Here is a 23495-nt window from a genome sequence, read left to right on the forward strand (position 1 = left end):
CGATCTGAAAAACTGCAGGAGACCGTTATACGTTAATGCGTCAGATATCAATGGAAAATACAATGGTGTTCAGGCTGAAATTATAGAACAAAAAGGTACATATCCATACGTGGGTGCTCCGTGTAGCTGCTTAAATGGATACAGCATACGCTCCCTTACATATAAACAGCAAACCGGTTAAATCACTGGTTGGCGATCACCAACGTATCTACTATGTGGAGCTGCTACACCGAGCACGGAGCACCCACGTATGGATACGTACCTTAACATCTTGGGAGTTGTGGATTCCTTGTGTCGCCCATTCTCTAAATTTAGTTTCAAAAGCTGCAACTGAGTGTTATCATGCATTAGCATAGCACCGCATTCTTTAATTTCTTAGAAGAACTAGCTTATATATATTTTTCACTTCCTCTACATATAGATACAACTTAACAGAATGTTTTAAAGCTGCGTCTTAAAGCGACAGCAATACAGACCGTGCCAAAAATATTGTTCCTAAAAAAGCAAATACTACTAGATGGTCATCGAGGTAATGCCGCAAAAGAACTAGTTAAAGGTTATATTCAGATTAAATGAGCAATATCCAAAATTTCGGAAGACTATGAGCAACAATCTAAAACGCATTGCAAATGGTTTGTTGTAACTATAATCGAATGTGTTTACTGGAAACAGAGAGGATATCAGGGAGGACAAACGGCACAAGTCGTATTCTTCAAGATCCAAATATTGACCTTAATTCAGGAGTGGCAGCACTTAGATCACTTATACAAATTTTACAGTCAAGACGTGACAATTTCGAAAGATATGAGAACATCGGGGAAGTTTAGAACTCAAAATTTTATCGATATTATAGATTACGTCTAAGTCAGAGGCTTTCTGCATAGGATTCCATCCATTCCAATTTTGGATTTTTACATCATTTTGGAAAATTGGAAAATTTAACTCTGAATGAAATTGAAGCTCACCCACTAAAGCTTACCAACATTTATAGCAATGATTTAGATGAAAACTTATGTGTCCATCTGGTACAGTTTGTAAGATTCTTTAATTCATTTAAAGAGGAAATATAAGCAAAGAATTTCAAATGTACCAACTGCTAAAAAAAAAGAATATGAATGATGCTTTTCCAAATGTTGAGGTGACACTTTGTTAATATTTCTGATGCTAACTAACTGCAGTGGTTAGTGATCATTCTTAAAATTTAAGTTAATTAAAAATCGACTTCGGTTTATGATGGGCCAAGAGTGTTAGACTCATCTCTCTACAATGAGCATTGGCCACGATGTCTAAATGCAACTTATGTCCCACATAATCAAGAAATTTTTAATTAAAATATCTCGAAAAGTTCCCGGACTTTAACCATACATCTTACTATTATTTTTAGTATTTTACTGTAACAAGTTACAGCCCTTGTACTTTTTATTATTTAAAATTATATTTATAAAAGTAGATCAATATTTTTTTAATGGTAGGAGGTAGGGCCCCCACACCAATTCTGCCCAGGGGCCCCCACAGGCTTATATCCGGCTCTGGGGAGAAGTCGGTAAATTCGTAGTTTTTTACGTTTTTCGTCAATATTTATAAAACTATGAGGTTTAGTATGAACAACATTTTATACAAAAATGTTCTACAATAAATTTGAAATAAAAAATGTCCTATACATAATCCTTCTAAAATGAACGATTCCAAAGTTACGGAGGTAGTATAGTATAATTGGTCCAAAAAAAGGCCTTACCTAGACATCCAAAGTAAAAGTTTTCCTCCAACACCAAATTGTTCTATATGATCCACATATTGTTCAGTAAAAAGTTACACCATTTTGAGCGTCCGGTTTGGGGGGAGATGGGGAGAAGTCGGTAAATTAGTTAATTAGTTATTTCTTTACGTTTTTCGTCAATATTTCTAAAACTATGTTTAAGCGTAAACAATGTTATATACAAAAACGCTCTACATAAAATTTAAAACAAAAATGGTCCTATCCTTATTTGTTATCAAATCAACGGTTCCAGAGTTACGGAGGGTGAAATGTGGAGGTTTTCGATACTTTTTATATTTATTGGGCAATTGAAGATGATTTTGGGTGGTGAGGTTGAAGTTTAATTCTTCAAGGGATTATCACTAACATACCATTGGCCACTTAAATAGCAAATCCTGTTAAAGAAAATTTATTTCAATCAGTAAAAATATTATAAATTGCTCAAAAAATATAAAAAGTATCGAAAACCTCCACTTTTTACCCTCCGTAACTGTGGAATCGTTGATTTTATAACAATTATGTATAGGACCTTTTTTGTTTTAAATTTAATGTAGAACATTTTTGTATAGAACATTAAAGCATATTTTTAGAAATATTGACGAAAAACATAAAAAAACTACTAATTTACCGATTTCTCCTCTATTTACCCCCCAAACGGGACGCTCAAAATGGTGTAACTTTTTACTGAATAATATCTGGACCATATATAACAATTTGGTGTTGGAGGAAAACTTTTACTTTTAATGTCTGGGTTAGGCCTTTTTTGGACCAATTATACTATACTAATTCCATAACTTTGGAGCCGTTCATTTTAGAAGGATTATGCAGAGGACCTTTTTTGTTTCAAATTTAATGTAGAACATTTTTGTATAGAAGGTTGTTCATGCTAAACCGCATAGTTTTAGAAATATTGACGAAAAACTTAAAAAACTACGATTTCTCCCCCCTCTTACCCCAAACCTGACGCTCAAAATGGTGTGACTTTTTTCTGAACATTATGTAGACCATATAGAACAATTTGGTGCTGGAGGATAACTTTCACTTTGGATGCCTGGGTTTGGATCTAGTTATACCATACTATAATGATATGATTAAGAAAATAGGTATTTGGAAAAAAATAATTTTTTCAAGAAATGTTTAAACAAAGTAGACCCTTTATTAATTAATACATTTATAATAAAATTGCATATATGTAATGTATGTAGAAATTACATACAAATTAAATTGTTAATAATTAAAAAACGGACGTGAACTCTAGACAGGACACGGGTAGGTTTTCTTCCTATACGCTGTGAGCTCGTACATAGAGGGGATATTTATAAATTCGCGAGCGCCAGTAGTGACAAGTTTGTAAACGTTTACTGGAAATTTGACATAAATGTCAAAGTGATTAATTTAAAATTAAAATTAAAAACATTAATTATAAAAAATATTAGTTGGTCAACGCTGTGGTATATATTTTTACCTTAAATATACTTACGTTTTAAATACTCAATTTACGTTTTTTTAATGTTCCGTAATATGTAATTATAAATTAATCTTAGCGCCATCTACACGATAATTGTGAAAGTATCCGAAGTAAGAAATTAATATTTCATCAATAGAACGTCAAAATGATTAGCAAAATCTTAAAAAAATCTTTTACAATTTAATTACTTTTTAGAGTTGTAAATATTAAGCGATATCAATTTAATAATAAATTTAAAAATTACCGGTAAAAGTTGAATTATAATCCACTAGGAGCGACACCAGCGAAGCTCAGAGCGTATAGGTCTACAATAATTAAAAAAGTAGTCAGCTACCTGAATATTTCAGTTGTTATGAAAATGATGTAACAGTGTGAAATAGCTTCAGTGAAATAACAGTTAAAAAATAACGGCTACTGCTATCCCAACACATTCCTATCTTATACTAGTGCAAATTGCAAATTATACATAATCATAATTTTTCATTTTTATGTAAAACATTCTATGTTTATTTTCACCGGTCAAAAGTGAATTCATACCATACTGTGATCAGTGTGATTTTTGTTCTTCTCACTTGTGTAAAATATTATTTTTTATAAATTCTATGTTCCTCATTTTAATACATTTCCAAACAATACATTTCTTATTTAAGGGACCGTTCAAGTATTACGTAACGCAGGTTGGGAGGGGGGGGGGGTCAAAAATCTTCAAAAATTGCGTTACGTAGGGGGAGGGGGGGGGGGTCAAAAATCTTCAAAAATCGTGTTACATAATACTTGAACGCTCCCTAAATAAAAAATTCTGCTTGCATTTTTTTTTCGCAAAAATGGTACATGTTTGAAGTGCGGCTACTAGAGAATTGCCTAGGGCGGCAATTGACCTAAACGCGGCCCTGCAGGTCGGTCCGGTAGCGTTGGAAACGGATGCGTCTCCACTGCATCCGGTCAATACGCATAATGTGACATCGCACTTAGGCTCGAAGTGACAGAAAAAAACGTACGTTCGTGACTATTACACATAGAACTTCGAAAATTATGTATTCGTTGAAGAGTATTTCCATATTAAAACGACTTATACTTATAGATGTATAATTGGTTGACAATTACAACACTCTAAATAGATAACCAATCCATGATGCGAATAAATATAATTTGAAACAAAAGTAATCTATCGTGATAGTACTTGCACAATATTAACGTATAAAATGACAATTGTAATTCTAGGTTAGAAGTTTGTCAATGATGTAAATATAAATATTTTATGTCATTGGTATATTCGGACATTGTATAGTGATATAAATTGTATTCTATATTTATTTATTTTTTCCTTAAACTATTTTAAATATTAATATTCTGGCAAATATTTATATAAATAAACGTAAATATAAATATTCTGATAACTGTCAGATTTAACTAAAATGTCATGCAGTGATTCGCGACGTTTTTAAAATCTTATATGACGTAAAAATTAATGACGCATTGAAAAAAGGGTTTGGGATCAACTGTACATAAATCATTGAAAATTGTTTATTAAAAAAATAATAAATATCATAAATCTACAATTTGTAACAACTTTTAAACTCTAAGAATTTGAACAGCGGCGCGATTACAAAGTGACCGACTCTTGCCAGGTTCGATTTCTACTCTGGCGAATGTTCCAGCTTCGAGACCTTTCGTCAACCTCTCTGGATTGATTACCAAACAGTCGTTCACTTCCTATAAATTATAAATAAGCAAATATTATTAAAAATGAATTAGCGAGCAAAGACAATTTATTCGCCAAGGCGGCCAAGGGTGCTATTAACCCATTAACGCCGAAAAAAATTGTTTTGTTTTACAAAAAATTTATTAAAAATCGTTAAATGAACAGTATTCTGTACAAAACGTAAGAAAATTTTTTTTGTAGATGAAATAATTATTGAGAAAAAAGCTGTTCCCATATGGAATTACTAGGCTCGAACCCGATAGATGTTCGTTAAGAGTTATTTGGTACCTATGAAAATTGCGAAAACAGTCAATACAAAGGACCACATCATTATTTGCCGCACATTGTTCTCCCTCAGCTTAAAAATCCAATCCGTGCGAATCTTCTTCTTTTCTTTTCTGGTACAGAAACCACAAAATTATTAAATCCCTCGTACCAAACATCTCCAATTGAAGAGTCACTTCTTGCAGCTGCGGACACTCTTCCTGGTGCTTTCGGTGGGATTTTATATCTTATTAGATAATTTTGGATAACAGCCTGTGTAAATTCCAATTGGCTAATGTTACGACCAGATTTCCTATACAATGTCCATGCATTTTTAATGTTCGTGTCCACTAGGTATGTAAAAATAGGACAATACCATTTTTTGGAACGGATTCCAATTCGATAGCAAGTTTAATCGCTATCCATCAAATCAGTGCCACCCATATTATTATTGTATTTCGAAATAATATTTTTGTCGGAACAACAATGTTTTCTTTTTCTCCAGTCTTGAAAACCTTTTAACAGGTCTAGTTGATGTAATCTAAAAAGTTCTGAAGGGCTTGAACCAGCATACTTTGAGTTATCAGACTCTGGAAAATCATATACTGTAGGAACCAAATCCCTTTCTTAGCAAAAATCTGCATTTTGCTCCCGCGTGAACATAATTAGATCTTCATCAGTTGACGCAGATGGAATTGCTCTGCTAGTACGGGGTGGATAAGTGGTTTCTTCTACAATTTCCGCGCCTGAAAACAGCTGGTTACGATTTCGACTATCAGTAAAACCAGCGTCATCTGCCGAATCTTCGTCTGTCTAAATGTTAGTATCTGGAGATTCCATGTAAACGGCTGAAACATGAAACATCGTTATTACTTTCGTTTTCCTCGAAACCTATATCGAGATCTTCTTTCAAAGAAATTCCTCTAAAAATAAGAAAAGTAAAAAAAATAGTAAAAACAACATATCCAGCAAACCGCCTAGCGGTTCCATTTGGGAACACACATATTTTTGGCCTAATTACGAAAAAACCAAAAGATGAAATATTATGAAAACCTGTACATGTTAGTTATTTATTGAAGTTTGTAGAAAATCTTTTAAAACAAAAAACGAGAATCCTAATGCAAAAAGTAATAAATAAAACACTTACACGAAACGAATGTCCATATTTTGCTACAAACAAAACCAACCGTAAATTCAAAAATTTATTACACTGGAAAATAGGTATAAAACTAAATTTGAATTGCTCATTCAAGAAGAGGTAACTTTGAACTGCAAATAGGCCGAATCTCTCTGCAAAATTTTACCTAACAATATGGTAAATAGACTCCGATAGGTATACAATTTGTCTCCATATGGTACCTGTAGGCGTTAATGGGTTAAGATCATATAACGTGTGATCCAAAATTATTGTCACCATAGGTGGCTCTGAACGACAAAGATAGCTATACAGTGCATGTATATTATTAATTCCGATATACTTTCTAGTTTACGTCAACTTTGACAGATACTTGTCAGTGTACGTACGTCAACTTAAAAAAACACTATAATTGAACATAAAAAGTAGCAGAGAAAGCAAAATTTTAACTTTATACTAATTAAAAGGTCTTGAGATTGGGTATCTTTTCAACGTGTTTTCAATTTTTATTCTTTGTTTGAAAAAGTGATCATAACAACACTGAATATAGCCGCAGTTGGCGGTGACGTCACACTCCGGCGGTCTTTCAGATTAAAACAAGACATACGTAATTTTTTGCACGGATAGCTTTGATCCCAATAATTGTGGATCGCTCGTTATATGGCAAAAGAGCAACATAATTTAGTCAGAGGGCCTCTGACCCGAGGGATGGATGTTGTTCAATGGGCGTAATCATCCGGTACCACCAGTGGTACATACAAGATTTTATTTTTCACTTGACATAATATAAAAACTAAAATTAAATATAAAATCGTGTATGAAAAATAAAGTGTTTGAAGTAGTATATGATAATAGTTGTTTATATTTGGCGTTTGTTGATTATATTGCTGCTGTGGTAAATAGATAAACTGAAAGTAAATCAATTAGGAATGCACGTCATATATTTAATAACATCATAACCCACCGGTACAAACTTGACGGCAAACAAATTCAACAAATTTTTCCTCATAATATTAGTTTTTTCGCTACCGTTAAGTTTAACAGGAAAGCGCTGTTGCCAAATGAAAAACATAAAGTATGTCCCTGTAAGTTGTATCTATATGGAAAACTTTTTTATTATTAATTTTACGAAAAAAAGTTATTCTTCATAAAAAGCTCTGCATGGTCCAAAACCTAAGATTCAATCATCAGATATTAAATTTTATCAATATTATACGAGATATGTCAAAAAGTTTGAATTTCACTTAAGAGTAAAGTACCTAGCTTTATTTTTCACAATATTGAAAAATGCTATTAGGAAAAGTTGTTTGGAATTAAAAACTATTGTCATGATTTTAAATAGTTATTATGATTTTTTAAGATACTCAAACCATAGAATAGTTAAAAATAATAGATAATTTAGTAATTTTAATAAAGCCCAAAGTATATGGATAATTTTTTATTATTGCCACTTTTGAGGGGTATCGTTGATTGGAAGGTTGAGAAGAATGAGAATTATAAAAAGAACTAAAGTTAGGAGAGCACTTAGTAATAATTAAATAGTTATAAGATGGTTTTATTTAAGTGTATAAAGGTAGAATTACATAAGAAATCAAAATAGGTAATCCTATATCGAAGATGATATTTCAATGACATATAAATTAGAAATTAGTAAATAGAATATATAATAATTTGAATTTTGAGTTTTACCTGAGAATTACTTCTATTTGTATCATACAATAGCCTTATTTGTTCGTAAGAATCATCAAAAGGTTCCATGTTTCCAAAAGTCACTTCGAAAAGAACTTCGTTAAGGTGATACGTCTTGCATCATTTAGCTGCATGTATAGATTTGTGAAATTATGTTGAAATAGACATTAATCTAAAATTTGAGAACAATAGTTAGTTCAATATTAATAGTATTAGTATAAATTTTAAAGAAAAATGTGGAAAATAGTTCAATAGAATCATAGCTTTGACAAGTGTCGAAACTATAGGTCAAATTAACGTATAAGAATGATATTTTGAGGAAATGGCTTATGCATATTCAATTGCTGATTTATTTTGTGTAAATTGAAAGTTATTTCAATCCTTTGTATGTAGTAATTGTGTAAATATTTGAATTTTAATATGTGAGTGTAAGTGATAAAGAAACTAAAAATGAAGTGTCGGACGTTGAAATGAACCCTAATAGAACTTTAATAAGGGCACCTAGCAAGAAGGAAATTATATCAAAATGAACTAGAAAGTTTAATCTATTCAAATCCCAGATTAGATTATACCCAAAGATTAGGATAGAATCACAATTTGGGTTCATATTTCCAAAATTTTCATCAAAATTATTATTTTGATGAAATGTCAAATTTATTGGAATTTTTTGATTGGTGAATTCAAATTTTCATAGCAAGGATTGTTATTAATAATTAATTTCCATTGGCTGTGAAGGGACGCCAAGCCAAAAGGAATCCATTTTGGAGGGACTTCTGCAGGCTTTTGAACAAGCAACACCTGTTTATAAGGAGCTCCGAAATTTTTGAGAAAAATGCGGTAAATCGTAAAAATTTTAAATTAAAAACTTTTATTCTACTAACCTGTATAAATAATCTTCATGGTGAAGAAAAAATTTTCAAAAATGACCCTCAACTTAACAAGAAAAGTGAAAAGTATTCCGATGCGGGTATCTACCATGTTTAGAACATTGTTCCAGTGAATGAGAAGCAGTTGGTTTCTTCTTGGATCCGAAGAGACTTCATAGCAGTTTGGTTTATCTTCATATTACATCGTGAAAGGTTGTACTGAACAGTTTATATTTTTAATTGATCATGATCTAAAGTCAATGTTTTTTTTCATTTTCTAGCTTTAGTATAACAAATTTTGAATATTCAAGATAATTTTGGGTTATCTTCGACTTAATTTTTTGTCAAATACTTTTATTTTTTTTTTTAGTTAAATTCATTGCATCGTATTTCTTCCTTCAGACTTTCGACTAGATAACCTAAAATAAATAATTTAGCGTTAGATAGATCAGCAAATATTTCAAGTTGATATCATATTGATCTGATCTATATTATTGTATAATTACCTTGTATTTTTGATGTTGCATAACAAAGCCTTTATTTTCAATATATTTCCAAATTCGTGTACAATATTCGACAGTCTTTTGTTATTTATCAACCATTTCATATAGCTGTATTTTTGTGTCGTTTGTTTAGTTGATATTTCAGAAATCTTTTCTCACACCTCCACAGATAGGAGATCTCATGCAGAATTCACTTTATAACTGAGCTAGTAAGGTAAGTGATTAATAGATGGCGCCGGGCAAAATCAATATTAAAATCAATTATTAAATCAGTATATTTAAAAAATTCAATAATTAAATAAAATAAAATAATTAAAATTAATAATAATTAATAAAATAAATAAATAATAATAAATTAACCCGCGTATATATGAAAATATATAATAATTGGCACAACCAAAAATAAAATAAATTATTGTTGTTGTTATTATTAGAAATTTATAATACTATATTCTAATATGCAATTACATTCTTGTAATTGAAAATTTTTTTTTTGAAAAATGATGGATAACATAACATTAATTTCTGTTATTTCAATCCTGACAACTCTTTTACTAGGTATTAATTTTACGAAAAAAAGTGATTCTTAATAAAAAGTTCTGCATGGTCTAAAATCTAAAATACAACCATCTAATATCAAATTTTATGAATTTTATACGAGGTATGTCAAAAAATGTAAATTTAGATCAAAAGTAAAATATGTACTTTTATAGTTCAGAATATTTCAATTAGAAGAATGTAATTACATACTGAAACATAATTTTTAATTCTAAATAACTTTTCATAATAACAATTTTTGATATTGTGAAAATTAAAGGTATTTTACTCTTGAGCGAAATTCATATTTTTTGACATACCTCGTATAAAATTGATAAGATGTGACATAAGATGGTTGTATTTTAGGTTTTAGACCATGCAGAACTTTTTATTAAATATCACTTTTTATCGTAAAATTAATAACAAGAGTTATCAGAATTGAAATAACTGAAAATAATGTTAGTTATCGCATAATTTAAAAAAAAAATTCAATTAGAAGGATGTAATTACATATTAGAATATAGTTTTTAATTTCAAACAACTTTTCATAAAAGTAATTTTCAATATTGTAAAAAATAAAGCTACTTTACTCTTGAGTGAAATTCAAACTTTTTGACATACCTCGTATAATATTCATAAAATTTGATATTTGATGGTTGAATCTCAGATTTTGGACCATGCAGAGCTTTTTATGAAGAATAACTTTTTTTCGTAAAATTAATAATAAAAAAAGTTTTCCATAATATGGATACAACTTACAGGGACATACTGTATGTATTTACTACTGGCTACACTGTTTCTTTTTGTCTTTAAGAGTGTGAAACAAAAAAATTGTACTTTCAATATTTGTAAAGATTATTAAGGTTAAAAAAATTTTAGTTTTTTAATATTTACTCCTTTGAAAATTGTTTAAAATAAAAAAACTTCGTTCTATAACATTTGCTTTTTTTCTTATACAACAGGACATTATAGGCCGTAACGCCAGCTTATTATGCCCTAGGATATAACAAGTATGTTTATGGTATCCTTATACAAGGTAAAATAAACAAATAATCTTTCTTCTTCTTAAGCCAATTTTTATCCAACTTTGGACATGGGCCTTCAAATCTTTCACGCTCTTCTTCCTGTCCACGCATGGCGGTCCGCAAATCTCCACTTTAACCCTGTTATATGTTTAGTTACATTTTTACTTGTGTTTTCTCTCTTATTCATGTTTGATTTTTTGTCTTGCAATTTTATTCACAACATGGATCTATCCATTTTTCTCCGAGTTATTTCTATTTTGTTTATGTTGGCCTTTGTTAATGTCCATGTTTCTGAGCCATACGTCAAAACTGGAAGGATGCACTGATCAAATACACGGGTTTTTAGGTACTGTTGTATCTTTGTGTTTTTTAGTATCCATCTTAACTTTCCAAACGCTGCCCACGCCAATCTGATTCTTCTTTGTATTTCAATTGTTTGGTTCTCTTTATTAGCTTTCACCATTTGACCCAGGTATTATTATATTCGTCTGTAACCTGAATATTTACGTTATTTATATTTATTCTGTCATTTGTATTTGTCATGATTTTTGTTTTACTCATGTTCATTTTTAATCATATCTTCTCTGATGCTTGTGCTAGTTGAGTCAGCATTGTGGCTAGTTCTTCTTGGTTGGTTTAATAAGAACAACATCATCGCAATATCTGAGGTGATTGAGTTTCTGTCCGCTTATGTTGATACCCATGTCTTCCCATTGGTTTACTGTAAAGAGACCGAAATCATTAGACAGAAAGCAGTAGACCGAAAAGCACTTTACTAAATCCGCACTAGACCGAACAGCACTAGACCGAAAAGCAGTTCTTTTTACTTGTCTCAGTAAAAGAGATAAAACTAATGTAATTACAACTAAATGTTATTTGGATGGTTATTATAAACAGTTAAAATGATGTTAACGTTACTCTACCCTTAATTTATTTTTACCTTCACTAATTATTTGTTTAACGGATGAAAATTATTTCATATCAGACTATACAGTGTACAGAGTAACAATTTACACAGTCTATATAAAATGATACAAAAAAAAAATACAATAAACAAATAGACAGATATACAAAATCTTAGCATAATTTACTGCAAACTTTTTAAATTTATTTACCATTTCGGTCTAATGCTTTTCGGTCTAATGAGTTTGGTCTAATTGTCGTGTACCCTTCCCATTCCAGTTCTTTAAAGACGTCTTCCAGAGCTAAGGTGAAGAGTTTTGGGAATTTTATGTTTTTGGGAAATTTGGGTTTTAGTTTTGTTTGTTTTATTTTCCCATTCGACTGTCATAGTTGCTGTTTTATAGATGTTATGTAAGAGTTGCCTGTACCTGGAGTCTATTCTGCTGTTATCTAGAGCTTTTTCTATCGCCCATATATCGACACTATCAAACGCTTTTTCATAGAAAACTATGAAACAAATGAACGCTATGAAACAAATAATAGTAAGTGAAAAATAAAAAATATTTCGGCACTACATACTGTAGTGATGCACTTACCTTGACAAAATTCTTTAAGTTTGACGGTAAAACCAAAATGTGTGGTTTAACGCTCAATGTTCCAAATTGTTGCAATAAAATTTGATCAACGTTTAGCTCTTTGTGCGCTGGACATAGTGGGTATATTTGCTTTTGATTTAGAAGATGTGAAATCATCCTTTCCATTCTGCCGGACTTAATTACAGATTCCTTATCGCTAAAATTTACACAAAAAAGAATGTATACAAAATTTTCTTATAATATACACTGGGGTGCAAAATTAACCGGACACCTTAAAAATTGGTCATTTTTGATGTCTCAAATTTCCTAAACCTGTTGTCCGATTTATATTTTTTAATATGTTATAGCCTTATTCTTTATCAATATCGCTGTAATAATATTGTGGCTAAACAGGTAAATTTTCATTGCATCCTGGGTGTACCAATGAAACTATGTTTTTTTTCTTAAACTTCGCATCACCCTGTGGAATATTCTAGCATTTATAAAATACTCCTATAGCCTTATGTTTTCTCAACATTCTGTTTTTTTATTCATTCGCTTAAGTGGATCATAAAAAAGTTAAGAAATTTAACAACTAGCCATGCTCTTTATCAATACAGGATGTTTCTAAATAAGTGCGACAAACTTTAAGGAATAATTCTACATGAAAAAATAATGACAGTTTGCTTTATAAACCTATGTCCGCAAATGCTTCATTTCTGAGATAGAGGGTGTTGAAATTTTTCTTACAAACTGATGATTTATTTATTTCTTAAAAACCAGTTGAGATATACAACTGAAATTTGGTGGGTGTTACGACGTAGTTATTGTACATTTTTTGACATACAAGTAAGAATTTAATATTCACCATTGGCGCGCATACGGGTAATATAAGCCCTGATATTACCCGTATGCGAGCCAATGGTGAATATTAAATTCTTAATTGTATGTCAAAAAATGTGCAATAACTACTTCTTAAAACTCACCAAATTTCATTTGCATACCTCAGAGCTGGGTAGTATCCGGATACTTCTGTATCCAGATACAATATCCGGATACTTTTTATGTATCCGAAAGCTGTATCCTGATAATTTTTAAATTTTGTATCCGGTATCCGTGATCAAATTTTAAAGTATCCGGCATCCGGATACTTTTTTTGATATTCGGATACTTTTAAATATTTATCGCCCGCCGATAATACACCTAACATAAAAAGTAATGAAATTATAATTAAACTTTTAGGGCATACTTTAAGTTCTCCAGGGGCCACTAGATGGAACTCCACTTTTAATGCCGTTTCGCAGATTCTCAAAAGAAAAACTTCCAATTTTGCAACAAAATTTAACGTTAGAACCTTTTAAGGAAACTGAACTGTTATACCTAGAGGAATACTGTTTAGTTATGAAACCTTTGGCCTCAACGTTAGATTTGTTACAAGGTGAAGACAATGTATCTTTTGGATATATTTGTTACCCAGTTTAATTTCATTAATTAATAAATATGAAACTTCTTGCCCAAATGAAATTAAAATATTGAGGAGAACATCTAGCAAAAATGTTCATTAAAAGCTTAAATACTCGTTTTGCAAACATTTTAAATTTGGAATGGGAAGATCCAATTATAGCTGCAGTTCTTCTTCCTAAATTTAAGCTTAAGTGGTACAATGTCGTACAAAATCACAAAATAACTATAGAAGATATAAAAAAAAATGCATTATAACTGTCGCCAAAACAAAAGTGGAATTGGAAAGTTGCAATGGATCAGATGAAAGTGGAGATCAAAATTTGGATGACTTTTTTGATTTTAGCAATTTAACAGCTGTACTATTAATTATACACAGAATGAACAGGTTTCCAGCATCAATAATAAAACTTCAAAAGTATAGTTGGAGTTGCTAAGATATTCGGAGGACAAAAGAACCAATTTGAACATCTTAAATGAATACCCAATCTTAAAAAGAGTGTCAATAAAGTACAACACATGCTTACCTTCGTCAGCACCAGTTGAAAGACTTTTCGCTTTTGCAACTATGATTGATACGCCTAAAAGAAAAGCTTTAAGCGATGAACACTTTGAGGTATTGGTACTTACAAAGGCAAATTCAAAGGCACTTCACTTCTGACTTCGTCAGCAATTGGAATACTTCTGTATTAGTACGTTTTTATTTTAATTTAATGTTTCCTTATAAGTTTATGTTCTAGTTTTATTATTCATAAGCAATAAACAATTTTTTGAGTACTTTCTGATTTCTTTCTCCATCATTTAAGGTATTTTTATTATTATATATTACATTAAAAATACATGCACATCACATAGTTCTAATACTAATAATTTATGTCCTTCTTAAAAAAGTATCCTTCAAAGTATCCTAAGAAGTATCCGAAAAAAATATCCGGATACTTATATCTGAATACATTTTTAAATGAAAGTATTCATACTCTTTTTAAAAGTATCCGGATATATTTTGAGTATCCGTATCCGGTATCCGGATACTTTTTTTCAGTATCCGACCCAACTCTGGCATACCTCAACCGGTTTTAAAGCAATAAATAAATCTTCAGTTTGTAAGAAAACTTTCATCACCCCCTATCTCGTAAACGAAGCATTTGCAGACATAGCGTTGATAAAGCAAACTGTCATTATTTTTTCATGCAGAATTACGCCTTAAAGTTTGCCAATTATTCTTTAAAAACACGCTGTATTGATGAAAAACATGGTTCGTTGTTAAAGTACCTAACTTTTTTATTATCCAACATAAGCGAATGAATCGAAAAACAAAATGTTGAGAAAACATGAGGCTATAGTTGGATTTTAATTTCAGTATTTTATAAATGCTAGAATATTCCACAGGGTGATGCGAACTTTGAGAAAAAAACACAGTTTGATTGATACACCCGGTATACAATGAAAATTTAACTGTTTAGCAACAATACTATTACAGCGATATTGCTAAAGAATAAGGCTATAATATATTAAAAAAATCACCTAAATCGAACAACAGGTTTAGGAAATTCGAGACATCAAAAATGAACTATTTTTAAGGTGTCCAGTTAATTTTGCACCCCAGTGTACATACGTTGCTGTATGTTCATTAGTTGGACTTGTAAACAGACCAAATATGTATGTATAGGCTATATTACAACATATTATGCAAGGCGAAATGCAAGGAAAGCGAAATGTGGGAAGACGAAGAACATCTTGGCTTAAGAACTTACGGGAATGGTTCGAATGCAGTAGTGCAGAGCTATTTAGAGCGGTAGTCAACAGAGTCCGCACTGCCATGATGATTTCCAACCTTCGATAGAAGATGGAACTTAAAGAAGAAGAAGAAGAAGGCTATTGATTATGTCAAAAAAATTGAGCATAGAGTTTTTGATGTCAAATCAGTACAATTCTACAGGGTGTGAATGTTGCTACGAAATTAATAAAAAAACATAATTATCTCTTACACTTCTTCTTCTTCTACGACACTACAGCTCAAATTGAGTCTTGGCCTCCTTTATTTTTTACCTCTATCCTTATTTGTCTGTGGCTGTTCTTTTCCATACACGGACTCCAAAAACGGCTTGTGCGTCGCTGTTTACTGTGTCTTCCCAGCGCTTTCTTGGCTTTCCAACCGGTCTCCTTTCCTATTCTCTCCCATTCTTATCACATGTCCGGCCCATTGCAATCTTTGTATTCTAATGAAGTCTGACAGGGGTGTTTTCTTATAGTTGATAAAGCTCGTTGTTGTATCGACTTCGGAAGATTCCATTTTCCCTCACAGGTCCTAGTATTCTCCTCAGTACTTTCCTTTCGAATGTGTTGAGTTTGTTTTTTGTTGTTATTTCAGGACCCATGCTATTGGTCGAATTAAGGTTTTATAGATTCTCATCTTTGCATTTCGGTGGACATGTTTAGACCGAAATATATGGGAGAAGGCAAAATAAGCTCTGTTTGCCTGCCTTATTCTCTTCCGTATTTCTCCATCTTCTGATCCGTCGGCATATATTTCTACTCCCAGGTAAACTTTCCAATCGTTTCAATGTCATCTTCATGTATAATGTTTTGTGGGACTATATTTCTTCTCGTCTGAGTCGTTATTTTTGTTTTTTCTGTGTTAATTTCAAGACCTAGCATTTTTGTTTGTGTTTTTTAACTCTGCGTATGTTTCCTGTGCTCCTGTTGATGTTCTACTCTTAATATTAATATCGTCGGCATAAGCGGCCAGTTGAACTGTTCGGTTAGTCAGTAGGTTTCCTCGTCCAGTTTGCATTTGCCTAACCGCATACTCCAGTGCTAGGTTAAACGGACATCTTGGATATTAGTGCACCCTATGTAACGCACAGCTGAATCTTATGTTTGTGCGTCACAGTGTTGCCATGCCATTTCTTTTATAATTTCAATCAATGTTAAATGTACCTACCTACAAGAATAATAGAATAATAACGTTTACCTCTCCGTCATTATACTAGGTAGAATGACAAATGAGGTGTCAAATGAAAGCTTATAATCCAAGGATAGTACTTAAGGCCGGCCATTGGTAATGTTACAAGTATAGGCGATCCCATCACCTTTATAAAGTACACCACTCATAATCTAGAGCATATATGTATACCGAAAAATGCTTAACCTACTAACAATATATCTCGCTAATTACAGCCATATTTTTGCTACCCTACCTGTTGTGTATTGTTTATAAAAAAATGTGAAAGTTTTGCTTTTTTCTCAATAAAAATAAGAGCGTTTATAACTAAATTACTCAAGTATTTAAATGAATTTCATGATAAAAGTCCGTTTAGCACTAGCCTACATGTAACGGAAGGATGTAACGTTAAAAAAATGTGAATTAATAAAGTACTTTTTGCGTGGTGTACTTTTAAAATAAATTTCTGGAATTAATAGAAATTGGCATGTGAAACGTAAATCTTGTACATATAATACACAAAAAGTATAGGAATCTGTAAGAATCTAAGCTCTGTTAATGTAGCAATTATGTATAAGATGGCGCTACGAAAAAAATTAAATAAACATAAAAAATTCAGGAGCGTAATGGCCCGTTTGAAACTTTCCTTAGGAAATTTCGGTACTTGACAAATATGAGTTTATTAGGGGTCCGGACAAATAATCCCCGGACAAATAATCCCGGACAAAAAATCCCCACAAATTATCCCCGGACAAAAAATCCCCACAAATAATCCTCACAAATAATCCCCACAAATAATCCCCGGACAAATAATCCCCACAAAAAATCCCGGACAGATAATCCCCACAATTTTTTTTTGACAAAATATCCCCGCAAAAAATCCCGGACAAAAAATTCCCAAGAAATATTTTTGCCCAATAAAGTTGTCAAATGAATGCTTATAATCCAAGGATGGTACTAAAGATGAGAAATTTAGACTGTCTGTCCGTCGGTACGTCCGACCGCGCATATAACTACTCCGTCATTATGCCAGGTAGAATGACACATGAGGGGTCGAATGAACGGTTATAATCCAACAATGGTACTACAGATGAGCAATTTGGTCCGTCGGTCTGCTTGACCACGAATATAACTCCTCCATCACTGTACCAGGTAGAATGACAAATGAGGTGTCGAATGAAAGCTTATAATCCAAAGATGGTACTAAAGATGAGAAATTAGACCAAGGATGTCTGTCCATCGGTCCGTCCGACCGCGAATGTAACTACTCCGTCATTATGCCAGGTAGATTGACAAATGGGGTGTCGAATGAACGGTTATATTCCAACGATGGTACTAAAGATGAGCAATTTGGTCCGTTGGTCTGCCTGACCGCGAATATAAGTCTTCCGTCACTGTACCAGGTCGAATGACAAATAAGGTGTCGAATGAAAGCTTATAACCAAGGATGGTACTAAGGTTGAGAAATTTGACCAAGGCTGTCTGTCCATCGGTCCGTCCGACCGCGAATGTAACTACTCCGTCAATATGCCAGGTAGAATGACAAATGAGGTGTCGAATGAATGGTTATAATCCAACGATGGTACTAAAGATGAGAAATTTGATCCGTCGGTGTGCCTGACCGCGAATATAACTCCTCCGTCACTGTACCAGGTAGAATGACAAATGAGGTGTCAAATGAAAGCTTATAATCCAAGGATGGTACTAAAGATGAGAAATTAGACCAAGGCTGTCTGTCCATCGGTCCGTCCGACCGCGAATGTAACTACTCCGTCATTATGCCAGGCAGAATGACAGATGAGGTGACGAGTGTATAGTGAACGGTTATAATCCAACCATGGTACTAAAGATTCACTCACGCATTTCGTTTCCGAAAGTTGCACTTTCACGCACGACGTGCGGGAAAGTAAAATACCTTGTAATATTGCATTATAATATATTATAATACATGCAATAAACTAATATTGAAAGTTTGTTTTTGACAACCTTGTCAAATAATTGATTTGTGTATTTTCACTTCTAAATAAAAATCGATATAACTCTATTTTTTGTGGCTTTTTCCAAACGTACGGCCATAGAATAAATATTATTCCTAACTCGTGCGGAAAGTGTGTTCCTCGCCCGCTATCGCGTCGTTCGGGTCAACGGCAGTCTCGTGCGTGAAATTATCACTTTCCGCACTAGTTAGGAAAATAACTATTTTATGATGTCGATATTTTCCAAGTTATGGGGGGGAAATAGTGACAGTTAGAGGTTAGAGTTAGAGCATAACTATTGAATTGTCTCGTTAATTATGAGTTTTACGACAAAAATGTAGGTACCTATAATACAAAAATAGAACTTAGTAGATAGAATTAACTTTTACATAATTTTGAATTTTGATCTCTTTCATTTTTTTTTACGAATATTTAAAATTGTTTCAAATATGATTTCCTACAATTATTTCTTATTGACAATTTTTTTCGTGCGGTTGATATTTTCCGAGTTAGCGGGAATATATTAAAAAGGGGTGGGGGAGCATAAATATTGAATTGAATCTTGTTTCCGAGCTGCCCCAAATTTTATAATTCTAACATTTAGGGGAGGTCAATAGTGGTGTAAATTTAAAATTGTGACTGAATTCCGCTGAAGGGTTAGCCGTCATATTGATTTTAAAGGAGAACCGTTGATGCTAAATACCTCCACCATTTTCAACTTTTTTGCTCTACTGCTCAATATTTATAATAGTTCCCAGGTAGCAAGACTGTTTAACGCGCTCTATCTGAATCTGCGTTCCATTAGTGTGCAGATGGGCTATAGGTATAGATAGGGCTATTATACCAATCGCCATTAAACCGGTTTTTGGTACGAAAATAGTGATTAGCAATAAATTTAAGCATGAATTGTAATTTCGATTACCAAATATCGAATTCCAATTGTGAGTTCTTTCAAAAATCGTGCATGCAGCACTCTGCTTTGAATAACCCTGTTCAAAACATCCTATTTGTGATGATAATTGCTTGTCCTGAAAACGATAATCTTGATTGTAATACAAAAAAACCTATTCATTTTTGTAATTTCAAAAGTATTTCGTCATCATCATCATCAATGGCGTTATAACTCTTCGAGACTCTGCCACATTTTTTATTATTTAAAATCAATACAGCTGCCCACGATGTGATATTTGATACCGTTCACGTTATCAACACCAGTAATAAAAATTTAATGTGTTTCTCGGTCGATGATCGAAATGCCACATCAGCGACTTGTTAATTATTGTGTTTTGACTGGAATAAGAATGTGAATTTTAACCGAATTTTTAACGTGCATACAAAAATTGCACATACAATTTTTTTTGTTTGTGCTTATTTTTTATTATAATAAATATGTTGATTTTCACCCATTCGTGAGCAAAAATTTGGTTGTTTTGACTTCTGAGTAATACCAAAAAGTCAAAAATCGTTATAACTGAAAAAACTCGACAGATTTATGCTCGATAAACTCATAATACTCATAAAGCTAATAAAATATTTTTGATCTTTTCGTTTCACATGATTCACTGAGCGTTGGCTTATTTTTTAATATTTTTCCTTATTTTTTTTTAATTCATTGAATTATAGCGTTGATTGAGATATTAGAGGCCGTCCAATATATCAATCAACGATTATAGTGAATATGCTTATTTAATTTAAAAATAAAATAATTCTATCCTCTTCTTCTTGCTGTGCCTGTCCGTGACGAATGTTGGCGATCTCCATGGCATGGCAATCTTTATTTTATCTGCAGCAATGCAGGAAAGCTTCACATATGTTGAGTTGAACCAGGTTCTGAGGTTCTTTAACCAGGATGTTCTTCTTCTTCCTGGACCTCGCTTTCCAAATATTTTTCCTTGGAGAATGGCTTGTAGGAGGGCATATCTGGATTCATTTCGCATAATGTGTCCAAAGTATTCCAACTTTTGAGATTTGATGGTCTCGGTTTTTCCCCATTCTTCTGTAAGGACCTCCTCATTTGTGACCCGATCAGTCAATGGGATTTTAAGAATTCTATTATAAGTTAAAAAAAAATTCAAAAAAATATGCTTGAAATATTTATTTCAAACTCTAAGCTCACCCCACCTTAAGGATAGCTATGACACGAATTTGATAGGCAAGCCATGCAAGTCGTTTTTGTCTATGTATGAAATTTAATAAAAAAATGTCTCATCCGGAAAGCAGATGGGTGCAGGTCGACCTATATTCGGATCTTAGACTATAACGTATATATAGTTTCGTAGAGTTTTGCTATCAGCCGTTGATGATTTGCTGATGAACGCTACTCGTGTTATTTCTTTCCGTTCATGTTCACAAGAGCATGTGTTAACAAGTAATTGGACTTCGTAAGTCCTAGGTTTTCATCCAAAGTAATCGAAAGTAGAACTGGAAGTCGATATTTTAACTCTTCGTGTAACTTTGCGTCGATTCATATACGATTTTACTAATTTTGGATCATATGCATTTACATTCATACCATACTTTGAGTCACTTTAAAACAGATACTTGCGGTTGCAACTCTAAAACTGAAGTCCGATGTTAAATTACTCATCTTTAATACCATCCTTGTGTTATAATCTTTTATTCGAAACCTCATTATTTGTCATTATATCTGTATTAATACGGAGGAGTTGTATGTAGGAGGACAGACGGAAAGACACTCATGAAACCGGAAGTATATATTTGTTCTCGCCTTGCGAAGGCTCGTCGAATAATATATCACTTTTACTATTCCGGTGACTTTAACACAGTATTTCCGGTCCCATTTGTAAAACCGGAAGTACTTGGTCAAATTTCTCAACTTCGACACCTCATTTGTCATTCAACCTGGTATAGTGACGGAAGAGTTATATTCGCGGTCGGACGGACCGACGGACAGACAGCCTTGGTCAAATTGCTCATCTTTAGTACCATCCTTGGATTATAAGCTTTCATTCGACACCTCATTTGTCATTCTACCTGGTACAGTAACGGAGGAGTTATATTCGCGATCAGGCAGACCGACGGACCAAATTGCTCATCTTTAGTACCATCGTTAGATTATAATCGTTCATTCGAAACCTCATTTGTCATTTTCCCTGGCATGATGACGGAGAGAAGTTACATTTGCGGTCGGACGGACAGATGGACAGGCAGCCATGGTCAAATTTCCCATCTTTAGTACCATCCTTGGTTAGAAGCTTTCATTCGACACCTTATTGGTCATTCTACCTGGTACAGTGACGGAGGAGTTATATTCGCGGTCAGGCAGACCGACGGACCAAATTGCTCAACTTTAGTACCATCGTTGGATTATAATCGTTCATTTGAAACCTCATTTGTCATTTTCCCTGGCATAATGACGGAGAAGTTACATTCGCGGTCGGACGGACAAATGGACCGACAGCCTTGGTCAAATTTTTCATCTTTAGTACCATCCTCGGTTATAAGCTTTCATTCGAAACCTTATTTGTCATTCTACCTGGTACAGTGACGGAGGAGTTATATTCGCGGTCAGGCAGACCGACGGACCAAATTGCTTATCTTTAGTACCATCGTTGGATTATAACCATTCATTCGACACCTCATTTGTCATTCTACCTGGCATAATGACGGAGTAGTTACATTCGCGGTCGGACGGACAGATGGACAGACAGCCTTGGTCAAATTTATCAGCTTTAGTACCATCCTTGGATTATAGGCTTTCATTCGACACCTCATTCGCTATTCTACCTGGTACAGTGACGGAGGAGTTATATTCGCGGTCAGGCAGACCGACGGACCAAATTGCTCATCTTTAGTACCATCCTTGGTTATAAGCTTTCATTAAATGTTCTAAACATTAATTACATTTTCATTCTAAATTAGACAATTAGACAAATTTGAGTGATATAATTGTTGTTCCCTGGTATAATTTTATAATATTGGGACATAAGAAGTAGGTAACAAACTATGATGAACCAATATGCGAAATAGATTTTTCCAATACTTTTGGTTTAGATTTTACCACGAGATACGAGCACAGTATTTATCCGAGTAAAATTTTCAGCGAGAACCCGTCCTTAAACCTCCTAGAAAATGAAAAGTTCGCACCTCATATATAAAACGATTTCGAGTCATCTTAGCGAGACCGCACCTGCATACCTCTCTGTACTGAAACTAAACTATCAGCTGACTATAAAGTCTGGAGTCCGCGCTTCGCTTAGATATATATTGCGTTATTTCTCCGATAGAGGCAGCATCTCTCGGGAAAGAATCTTTTCTCTCTGTTGCACTGCGACTTGGGGACCTCTCTTTCATACAACGGCCGGCCTTAAGGTGAGAAATTAGACCTAGATTGTCTGTCCCTCAAAAAATAAGCGTTATATTGGGGATTTCTAATGTCGACATTAAAAGTTGCACTATTTTTTTTTTCTATATATCATTTTGATCTAAAACTTAGCAGAAAACTTCTTTGTACTCTCTACTTTCAAATAAATGTGATTAAGAAGCTAAATTTTAAACTTTATCATGATAAGAATAAAAACTTAAAGCAGGTATGCTTGTCTTCAGAAATGTTAGAGCTATATACTGTAAAGATTTCAGAAAAATATATTAAAATGCAACAGAGTTGTAACGAGGTAAACGCAAAAAACGTGATTTCATTTTTTTTTTATTTTTAGGTTAAAATTGGGATT

At 32.9% G+C, this 23495-nt stretch overlaps 1 protein-coding gene and 1 long non-coding RNA gene across 2 annotated transcripts in view; both read right to left on the reverse strand.

The window, feature by feature from the left end:
* Positions 1-4734: 4734 nt before the first annotated feature.
* Positions 4735-23495, reverse strand: part of LOC114324399 (DNA polymerase alpha subunit B) — a 79129-nt gene continuing 60368 nt past the window's right edge. Inside the window, exons 8-9 of the mRNA XM_050648992.1 lie at positions 12445-12640; positions 4735-4937 (exon numbers count right to left, since the gene is read on the reverse strand). Of these exons, the coding sequence (XP_050504949.1) occupies positions 4797-4937; positions 12445-12640 (337 nt within the window). The 3' untranslated portion in view covers positions 4735-4796. The remainder of the gene's footprint in view (positions 4938-12444; positions 12641-23495) is intronic.
* On the reverse strand, positions 7945-9693 carry LOC126883452 (uncharacterized). The gene is made up of 3 exons (XR_007697652.1): positions 9387-9693; positions 8896-9299; positions 7945-8186 (listed from the first exon to the last, which is right to left on the reverse strand). It is a non-coding gene; the product is annotated as an uncharacterized LOC126883452 (long non-coding RNA).

The sequence above is a fragment of the Diabrotica virgifera genome, chromosome 4 (assembly GCF_917563875.1).
Source record: "Diabrotica virgifera virgifera chromosome 4, PGI_DIABVI_V3a".
Lineage (NCBI taxonomy): Eukaryota > Metazoa > Arthropoda > Insecta > Coleoptera > Chrysomelidae > Diabrotica > Diabrotica virgifera.